At 39.6% G+C, this 10,679-nt stretch overlaps 1 protein-coding gene across 1 annotated transcript in view; it reads left to right on the forward strand.

Annotated features, from left to right (window-relative positions):
* Positions 1–5,236: 5,236 nt before the first annotated feature.
* Positions 5,237–10,679, forward strand: part of LOC140933305 (sideroflexin-2-like) — a 13,537-nt gene continuing 8,094 nt past the window's right edge. Inside the window, exons 1-7 of the mRNA XM_073382838.1 lie at positions 5,237–5,333; positions 7,174–7,359; positions 7,695–7,862; positions 8,213–8,311; positions 8,745–8,820; positions 10,111–10,196; positions 10,600–10,679. The exon at positions 10,600–10,679 is cut by the window's right edge and continues 48 nt beyond it. Of these exons, the coding sequence (XP_073238939.1) occupies positions 7,187–7,359; positions 7,695–7,862; positions 8,213–8,311; positions 8,745–8,820; positions 10,111–10,196; positions 10,600–10,679 (682 nt within the window). The 5' untranslated portion in view covers positions 5,237–5,333; positions 7,174–7,186. The remainder of the gene's footprint in view (positions 5,334–7,173; positions 7,360–7,694; positions 7,863–8,212; positions 8,312–8,744; positions 8,821–10,110; positions 10,197–10,599) is intronic.

Raw genomic sequence — 10,679 nt, forward strand, 5'->3', positions numbered from 1 at the left:
CGGGTTTGCCGTAGAGTGTTCTGAACGTTCCAAGATTGAACTGAAAACACTGTCGTGAACTAACAGTCGGTTTAGAACTTCAACATTGATTAGTGATTGTCTACGGGGGCTCGTTCAGCCCTCCCCCCCGGGATGTTGAGGCTAATCCTCAACAAGAGAACATTCTGTTTTCCTAAGTCCGTTCCATTCCATTTTTGTAATTTGTACTCCCAGCATGCTTAGTGAGCGCGTCTCAGTGTCGTCGTGTAGCGAGAAAGAAACCATGTGCTTTGTAACGCGCTAGTCGCCGGGAGTTTCTCATCGTATGGTGAGTCTTAGGAGCTCGTGTATTACCAAATCCCGTTCCAACGGTGATTAAGTGTTTGTTTTGTAGGTTTTTACTTGCGAGGTGAAGCTTGTTAGCCAAAGATGAGACTCCAATTCCGATGCTGTTGTGTTGTTAAGAAAATATGCTGAGTGTGCAACTCTCGATTATTAAACTTGTGTTCAAGAACCCTTGTGTTGTGAAGGCGCGTTTTGTCCCCTGGACACTATATGTTATACTTACGATAAAAGTAAAGATGGGGATACCAGAGAGCTTCAAAGTAGGATGGTACCCCCTAAAAAAAACTGGGTCGAGTCACCTTAAACATAACATTGTTAAACGTATTTTAGTATTCAAACGGTAGATATAGGCCTGTTTTTATCCTTTAAAAATTTTTCATCTGTTCGTATTTCCTAGCTGAAAGTCTAGTGATCCGAAAATTATAGGGATCAAAACTTACCTTTTCGAAAATTTGAGCCAGAGTAAAGGCTCCCGAAAATTCTAGGTGACCTTTTTAGGGGTAAAAATCCGTTAAAAGTGGGCAATTATACCATTTTTTAGATGTTCGAAAACCCAAGGAGAGGCAGGAAAGCAAGGAATTTTACAACTAATGTCCCGAAAATTCTGGCGCTCAAATCGTGTTCTGAACAGATACTTTCCGAAAATTGACGTTGGATGCCCCTGGCATGTCGCGAATTGTGGCTCCAGGGACGGCTTGATCTTGACAACAACCCGATGTCCCACAGTCTTGGCTAGTTTTATTCCCTGAACATTCTTTGTTATGGAGTCACCAACGATGACTGTAGTCCGCTCGTTAATTACAGTATTCATTATTTGAGACACGATGTCAGTAGAATTACGGGCTGACATCTTTCTTCCAACTGGTATCTGACGCTCTCTCTTTTTTTCTGGGCATTGTCTTGTTATCACGTACTGTTACCCAAGGGGTTTCCTCATCACGCAAATTTTGCTCCTTGATGATATTTTCATATCCACCATCTCGATATTTACTTTCTTTGCCATTAATTTCGTTGTTTAAAAGTTTTAAAGCAGTCATTAAACTTTTATTTTCATCTTGAATAGATCTTGCTTCACGCTTTAAAGAGCCGTAGCGGTCTTCCACGTCGCGAAGGCTCTGTTTTAAGGCGTTGTTTTCATCTTGAAGCTTTGTCAGCTAACAATTAGAAGTCAGGTTAAGCAAAATTTGCTACGACGAATTAGCCTTGATCTCTTTCACTTCATTCTGTTAATCTAATTAGAAGGGGTAAGCATGCGCAATTCTCTAAGTTATTGGTTTCGTCTCGTGCCGTACACAGTAGCGAAGTCAGTTTGGTCAGACATAACAGGCCAGAGCCCCGATTTTAAGTACTAGGCGACTTTGAAAGACACGTGCTTCACATATTTGTGGCGGATTAGAATGCCGGCTTGGTCAGAGGCCCTTTGTTTAAAACATGGCGGGATACTCGCAGCTTAAGGCAAGCATGTGCCTTGTAGCTGTCAACATAATGCTTTTTAATTACATTCTGTCATTATCAACAAAACCCAATCCATGCTTGATTGAAAGTAATTGTACAAATCTGGTACCACACAAACCGCTTTTAAAAAACAAAAAAACAAAACTAGTTTATGGTTATTTCTCATTAATTTCACTTATCAAAACAAATGTTTCCTTTTATCAGTTTTCCCGTTTCTTTCAAAACATCCTTCATTTCCGGGCGTTTCACTGTAGTCAATGAAAGAGGGTCTCAGTGGGGTGGTGGCATTTACGGTTATCGGCTAAAATTTTGGCCCTTTTACGGCTATCGGTTAATTTTTTTCCAGTTACGGTTAACAAAAAAGTTAAAAATTAATTTCTTTTACTATTAAAAGAGTTAAATATTAATAATCCTGTATTTTTTGTATCTTCAAAGCAAAATAAAGGTCTTAGGATCATCTCGGGATAAAATGAAGCTATTCTTTCGACAAATTTTACAATCTGATAAATCTTAATATTATTTTACGCATACAAATGTCAATAGTCAATTAAAAATAATCTTTGTGAAAAAGCAAAAGCAGACACGCGAACCCCCAACTCGAGGCGGGGGCGGGGGGGGGGGGCATTCATTTATTGACAGAAATGGCCTTTTTCACACTAGAGACTGATTACTCGTGAGAGATGGGTTATCCGTTTGTTAATTCGCCTCAGATAAGTAATACGTCTTAGTTTGAAAGTGGAATGGTTTTAATTTTTAATAAATAATCCACCTGACTTTATCCGTCAATTTTGACGGACAGTTTGAAGATGGATTATCCGTTTCAGATAGCCTGTGTACAGCCGCCCCCTGCCCTCAGAAAAAATCGGAGAAGGGGTGTCTGTGGGGGAGGGGGTGACTGTACACAGGCTAGTCTCAGACGGATAATCTATTTCTAGCTCTAGTTTGAAAACTGCCAATAAAAAATTCCTGTGTCCAGTGTTTTTAATGATAGCGAAGGACTTTACAGAACCATTGTCTTCTGTTGCCTTGTCCGTACCCCTCGTTATTTCTCGCGGCAATGCGTTTCGAGTCACGTGGTCGGAGCGAGTTTTTTTCTCAGATACGCCACCGAAATGCTTTGAGCGAGATTGTGTGGGAAGACGCCGAACAGGGACTAGGCATGGCAATGTCTATAGCCTGTTCCACTCTCCGAGATAGTCGAGTCTGCTGAATTGAGAAAGCGTACCGTACCGTAGCGTCAGTCAAAAACAGGGATTGTTGTTTATCGGAAACGTGTTTTACAAACCGTGATATCTCTGGTCCTCTCTGGGTGTTGTTTCTCTAGTACTGTGACTTCGAGGCTGTCGAGGGCACGACCTCCTGAAAATCTCAAATTTTAATCACCAGCAAGAGGCCAGAGTTTCGCTATGGAAAAAAATTAGTTCCCAGGGAGAGCGGCGGAAATGGAGTCTAGGTCTAGGTCACAACTAAAAGGCTCTTGGCCTAACGTGCGTACGGAGTCAAAGTAGCACCTTAACAAATCTAGGAAACAATTTCTTTTACGGTTAACTCTCCTTTACCCTATTTACGGCTAACGGTTAAAATTTTTCAATTTTTACGGCTATCGACTAAATTTTTGGCCGTTTTACGCCTATCGGTTAACCCCATTGAGACCCTCATGAAAGACACGTTTTATCGGTCTTCTTTTACGCGGGAATATAAAAATTTCCATCTTTCAAAACGCGATGAACCAAAGCTCGCAGGGTACCAAAGCGCCAAAGGCGCACGATGCAGTCCCGGTGACTGCACCCGTCTTCTGGCAGGTACTTTGAAAAGAGGGGTTACAAGGGGTTACAGGGGGTTACAAGGTTACAAGCAGAATGCCTTCTGAAAGGTTACAAGGTCTTTGTGGCTCACAATTTTTGAGTTATATGCCGAAACGTTTCACGCACCTTTTCAGAGCTTTGTATGGAGACGCCATATTGGTGTACCGTTTTGGTGCACCAATATGGCCGCTGGAAATCAGCAAAAACATCTGGACTTCACTTTTTCTGTAAAAGCTCTTTCTTTTATTCGAGAACTAGCACACGTACGCATAAACATATTTTCTAAAACTTGAAATGGTTATACTGCTAAAAATCAAGAGGAGAGCCTTTTTTCAACGAGATAGCATTCCTATTTTGGTGTCACGCACTCGGAAGTTCAAATTGCTGTATTTTCGAAAGAAACATGCTACGCCAGAAACTTGTCCAAAGATTCCTTTTTGTTTATCTTCAACCCAGTGTAAACAAGAATTCGTAAAACCTCGCTGAGGGATTTTGACTGTACAATTTGATGACGTCACTGTGAAAACCATCTATACAGCCTTCTCTCGAACCTCTAGAGCCTAGGGCCGGGTTGTTCAAAGCGGGGTTAGGTTAACCCTGGGTTAAAGCGAAATCTGAATTCAGTTATAAAAGCTTGAAAAGAAAATTCAGTTAAGTTCTTTTTGTTAGACTTTCAAAAAAAGTCCTTCGTCGGATTTCATATGGCGCGCCAAGAGGTCGACTTGTAGCAAGTCTATCTTTTGTCGACAATTTGGTAACTGAGGCGCGGTTCAGACACCGTACTTTTCATGAGCCGAACCTAATACATTGAATTAAGTACATGAAAAAGTTCCGCGTCTGTATCAATTAGGAACGCCTGTTTCAATTTGGAACGGCTCAGCCGTTCTTTTTGCTTGGCCCGGCCGGGAATGTCGCCTTGGGTGACTTTGGAATGGCCTTGATCCTGATGCCGAACTTTTCATGTACCGAACCTAATGCATAAATTATTATAACGTATTTTCTAAGCAGTTTGATCGAAATGAACATTTTCTCCTTTTGAATTAAGTTCGGCTGGAATTAAGATCGGCGTCTGAATCAATTCAGCCGGTCTAAATAATTTGGGTCGGCCTTAATCCGGGGCCTTAATTCGAATTAGGTTCGGCTCATGAAAAGTTCGGCGTCCGAACCCGGCCTCTGAATGCCTGTTATAAAAGGAATAGATAAAATTATCCGAGAAAATGTTCTTGAATAAAGGAAAAAAAAACGGATTAAAATTCAACCACGGGTTAGCGCTGGGCCCAGAGGTTGTTCTTACACATGTACAATATTTCGCCGTGTGAGAGAGGTTTGCTCAACTTGAGCGACAGCTTCGTTCTCAGGGTCCTCTCCTACCCGTCCCAGACTCGTACCCAGTCGCTATTTAAGTGTTTTTTGGGATGAGAGATGATTGGGGATTAGGTTGAGGCGTGCGCGGGGTCTCATGGGAAGGGAAGAAGGAAAAAAAATTTCCTTATTCCCTTCCCATAAGACCCCGCGCACGCCTCAACCTAACCCCCAATCTTCTCTCTCCCCCCAAAACACATAAAAAGCGACTGGTGAAGAAGGTTCATAGGCTACGCGTTGTGACTGATACATGACATACTTTTCCATTTTTTATGAGACTGCTGATCACTGCATGATTATGAGCCTGTGATAAGAGCGGTAAATTTACAAGTAGGTGGAATTGAGACTGACTGGTTTGTAGTCTTGTTTCCTCCGGTCACATCGCAGGTAATGGTCTTTTACTTCTTAAGCATGAAAGACTTCGAAGCCTCTGATCAGAAATCTTGTCACCTAACTTAACAAAGAACATCAATAGGTGATTTTAAAAGTTTCTGATCAGAACAACGTGTGGGCATTCTCTTCGAATTCCAAATTTAAAGCTTTGTTTCCTGTGAATTGTAATTTACACGTTTCTGAGCTTAGTTAATTTTAAAATGATGTTCTTTAGTTTTACAATTGCTTCAATTGCCTTACTTCCCAATCTTGATCACGTGTGGGCAAGATTTCCGTATAACCCCATACATTAATTATGCATACATTCATTGTTTAAAGAAAACAAAAGACAGAACAATACTAAGTTCAGCTATTGTTTTAGAAATTTTTAGTTTTTTTTCTAAGTCTGTTTTGAGACCGGACCTCTAAAATCCATACCTGTTTTTAGCCTGGCCTTTAGGCAGAAATTATGTCATCATTACTTAGGTTAGTGCGCAAATGAAAAAATTCTTAACACCATTTTAAATTCGCATACTTCTCTTTCTTTCTTACTCATTTGGAACTGAAATGATAAATACGGTCATCGATCCCGTGGTTCCCTCAAAAACTGTACCTGATTTCAGACCTAAATGGGCAAAATCTATACATGTTGCAGGCCAAAATGGCGCAAAAAGTCTACCCGATGGGCCGCACACGCCTATGTAGCATATATAAGGGAGTACCCCTCCCAGGACTTCCGCACGAGATAATTTGAGTGTTTGAGTGTGTAGCCTTGGACCATCTGAGAATTATTAGCCAGACTGGGGGTTAGGTGTCACGGAAGTAGCAAAAAACATATCCATCACAGGGAATTGGTTTCTTGTGAAATTTAAAAAGACATGTTCATTTTCCCAGGAGGGGGTGAGGGGGCAATCTGGATTTCAAGTGACAGGGATGATCAAAGGATGTTTCGGGTTTGAAATTGTTTGTTCCGGGATTTTTTTTGGTAGCTTAATTTAAGTGGGGATTTTTTGGGGTATTCAAAAATTGATAAGGCAGGGAATATTTATACAAGAAGCATATTTTGGTTAGTTAAAGCCAACACACTTCATGAGTCAATGCGCCATTAACCTTTCATTAGTAAGATCTCATTCTTTAGAAACTTTTCCTATGGTAGGTGCATAATGTATGTGTTTTAAAAATTCTATTTTCCTTTGTTTTGGGGTACGGTAATGAAGGATAATGAGTTTGAAACAAAGAAAAATAAAATTTAATCCAAGGATAAATTGAACCACAACATACCTTATTCTAAGAAAATTAACAAATATGAATGCAATTTTTAAAAATTTGTGTAAATTAACATCGATGTAAATTCAATGCATGCTATTTTACAATATGTTATTTTAAAGCACCTTTATTTCGTTACAAAACCTCATTAGTTCATGACTCCTCGATTGACTCCTCTGGCAAGACTTCTTCTTTTAAAGTCGAGTTCAAAGTGTCTTTTGATTCATGTTTCCCTGCTAGATCAATTTACAGAGCAATAACCTGAACATTAACATAGCTAACAATGACTGTAAATGCTTCTTTTTCTCCTTGAGATATACGTATGTTGAGATTTTGTAAGTGTAGCAAATTTGTGTTGAATAAAATAAGATGATCATCAAAAAATTTGTTTTAATTTTTGCATGTAAACCTAACTTTTGAAAAATTCCTGTTAATATATTGTAATGTAATTTTTTTTTCACGTTGTCAACGTGCATTGTTAATTTCCTAGAATAAGGTATGCTTCTCAGTGTATCTGTGTCTTTAACTTATGTTTTACAGAGAGCGGACTCTCATTCCAAAAGTTTTTCATTATCATCCTTTTTGTCAGGGAAAACCCAAGAATGGAAGGAGTAGAGCTGGCATTACCAGGTCAAATCAACTTAAATATTCCAAGATGGGATCAGTCCACCTTCTGGGGAAGATTCAGACATTTTCTTGCCATAACAGACTGGAGGAAAGCTATTCACACTAATGCAGAACTTGATGAGGCAAAAGAAGTTGTTGAAGCTTATGAGTAAGTTTCAAAAGTATGCATACTAACCAACGGTGGGGAAAATCAAGTTTGCTGGATTACAGCTGTAGTTAAGCATGTTGTTCTCTGTAGGTCCAGTTCAAGCTCCCCCACATTGAATTGTTTCCTTAGGCAAGAAACTTTGAGGGACTGCTGCATAGGCCAGTAGTAGTGTGATCCCCACAGCCTCTAGGTGTGGTGTTAGCCTCGGGGCTAGTGACCCTGTCCTGTAAAAAGCCTCCTTTAACCACCCTTTAGAGGCCTTATTGAAGGCTACTAACTGCTGCTGATAAGATTTTTTTTCACTGACCATGAATTCATTCCTGATTTCTGGTCAGACAGGGTAAAGTATCCAATTTATCCATTGATGATCTGTGGCATGCAAAGCATCTAGTGGACTCTGCATTCCACCCAGACACTGGTGAGCGGATGAATTTCTTGGGCCGCATGTCTTTCCAGGTCCCAGGAGGGATGGCAATAACAGGAGCAATGCTTCAGTGGTACAGGTCTGTATTAAAGCCATTTTGGAGGTCTGCTGAAACTCAACATCAATAATTAACTTGTTTTTCTGTGTAAAATCTGTTGCCATTTCAAATGTCACAACTTTGGAAAATTAATCACTTCATCATTTTTTAGGAGGAGAAGTCAGTTGAATGTCATGCACTAATGGGCAAAAGACATTTTGAAACTCACGCGCATTACATTACCAACAAAAAGGAAAATATTATTTGCAACGTAAACCTCAACTTTATGTAATTACCATGAACATAATTAACGGTCGACTGAGATGGACATGCGTTCATCTGAATTAACTGTTTAGTTGCATACTTAACAATAAACCAACACTTGTTAACAGGACTGTTCCTGCAGTAGTATTTTGGCAGTGGATAAATCAATCATTCAATGCGTTAGTCAACTACACCAACAGAAATGCAAAATCAACAATAACTGGAAAGTAAGTGTCAAGCAATTACTTAAAATTCTAGTGCTCACAGTAACGGTCAGCTGACAGGTTAACTCAACGCTGCGCTCTAAGGAAAATTGAAGGGAGCCCAGGGCCCTAAACCTGTAAAACATGTATGAAAAAGTAAGATTTTCTAGTTGTCCAAGAGCAAAAGTTTGGTGCCAGGGGCAACTGGGCGCTGCTAGAGCACAGCCCAAGGTTAACTGGAACAGCAGTGCCCAAGGGTTAATGGCTTTGAGTTATGAGTTGATGGTGGAGTCAGTTTTTAAGTGCAACAACCAAGACTTCTAAAATGTGTATTTTTTGTGATGCATTCACCCTTTTTTGATATTTTACAAAGTACATGTTAAGTAAATATGAAATTTGGCATTTTTCCTTCAAGATATGCACTGAAAGTAATGGTCTAAAATTTACTTTTCTTCAGACAAATTGGCATTGCTTATGTATCAGCAACCACCAGTGCTGTGGCTGTTTCAGTTGGTCTTAACAGTCTTGTGAAGGTAACTACAGTACAGTTAGGACAATGTACAGTAAAAACACTCATATTTTATTATTCCTTACAAACCTTGGCTGAACTATACTGCCAACTCAGTCTATTAGTAATGACTATCCTGTCTTGCATCTCGTGGCTTCCCTGCAAGCCATCCACACGCATTCTGTAACATTCCACTAACGTTAACCCTTTAAGCCCCAATATCCACATACAAATCCTCCACACTGATATTTAAATATTTCGTTAGAGATGAGTTAAGAGAGTTTGAAAAAAGTTCTGAGCATTTTCTTGTCAGGGTTCATTTGATTAATATTCTTGTAACCAACAGAGAGGAGAAGTCGTTACGTCACGTTGTCATGGTGGCAACATTTTTGTATGACAACAAACCAAAAATTCTCTTTAAAAGTAAATTTGCACTGTTTCAAAGTTCATCCAACTTATTCAATTTAATTTGATTTGTCAAATGTTGGTGAAATTTTCTGGATTTAATCCGAAAGGATCGTATCTTAGTTTAGAATTGAAAAAGAAACTTTTTGTGCTGTGTTCACCCACTCCGTAAAGCGGGCGCGTTAGGAAGTTTCTTGTCACAGTTGTGCAGAGACAGCTAAGAAATGTACGAAAAAAGCGTGATGCACGTGCAAAGTTGTTTTGCTATCAAGGTTTTTTTGCCGTTCTCGTTACTGTTGCCATCGTCGTTGCTTAATCTCGGCCCTATTGGTGTCATCCAGAAATTTGACCACCATGCTAACTTGATGTAACACTTCTCCTCTCTATTCTCTTGACAATGTATGCATATTGTTAGGAGAAAATTGATGTTGGTCACCATTGGGACTTAAAGGGTTAAATAAGAGACTGCTTGCAGTCTGCATGAGACCAAGTTGAGGTGATATCCTAATGCTGACATTTTTATTATTACTTACTTCCCCTACAAGACCTAATAGGCTAGTAAGTATCGATTTGATCCATGTGCTCTTCATGGATATGATTTTGTTGGACATGGCAATTTTAATGGAATATAATTACTTGTCTGTTGACCAATAACTGTTATTTGCAGCCTTGCTACACTCTAGCTTGCATTATTTAAGCAGTCATTTCTAGAAACCTTTTAGCCATTTGCTCCTTACTTTCTCCCCCTGTTCTTGCATGTCTCTTACTCTTCTCTTTGCCCAGCTAAAAGAAGGACCCAGCTACAGAAGGACCTGTAATGCTCACACTCTCCCAAAACAAGTCCAGTGAACTTGTTGTTCAGCTTACAAACTCATTTTGTTGTATTTACTTTATATTGCATTTATTTTAGACTGCCCCTCCTCTCCTTGCTCGGTGGGTGCCCTTCATTGCTGTTGCTGCTGCCAACTGTGTAAATATTCCTCTTACAAGGCAAAGGTGAGCCAACAGTGAGTGAAAAGATTTTACAGTCATTATATCTAAAAGCCATTATGAGGGTTGTCATAAAATTTTAGAGCAGCCGCGGCAAATAAAGATTCACCCATAACATCTCCCAAAAAGTTTATAGTGTCACCTTTATCTTCCCTCTTTGATCACCCGTAAAATCAAGTGAGCTCAGCTGTAACAGGTTCATGTGTTACTTTTCAAATGGATTGAGTATCGTTATGGCTTCAATTTTTTCTTGTCTTTATCAGGGCTTTCATTGAGGGCTGGGGAATTCTTGCCGGAGTTGACCCCAGCTGCTTTTGTAGAAAAATAGAAAAAAAGAAACCCAGTCATTCAAAATCTAATCTATGTTTTTGAGCTCTGAAGTATAATATTTTCCTTTTACTTCCTTTAGAGAACTTATAGATGGTATAGTTTTGTTTGATGAGAACAAAAATCCCGTGGGGAAATCAAAGAAAGCAGCAGTAAAAGGAA

Source organism: Porites lutea, chromosome 4 (genome assembly GCF_958299795.1).
Source record: "Porites lutea chromosome 4, jaPorLute2.1, whole genome shotgun sequence".
Taxonomy (NCBI): domain Eukaryota; kingdom Metazoa; phylum Cnidaria; class Anthozoa; order Scleractinia; family Poritidae; genus Porites; species Porites lutea.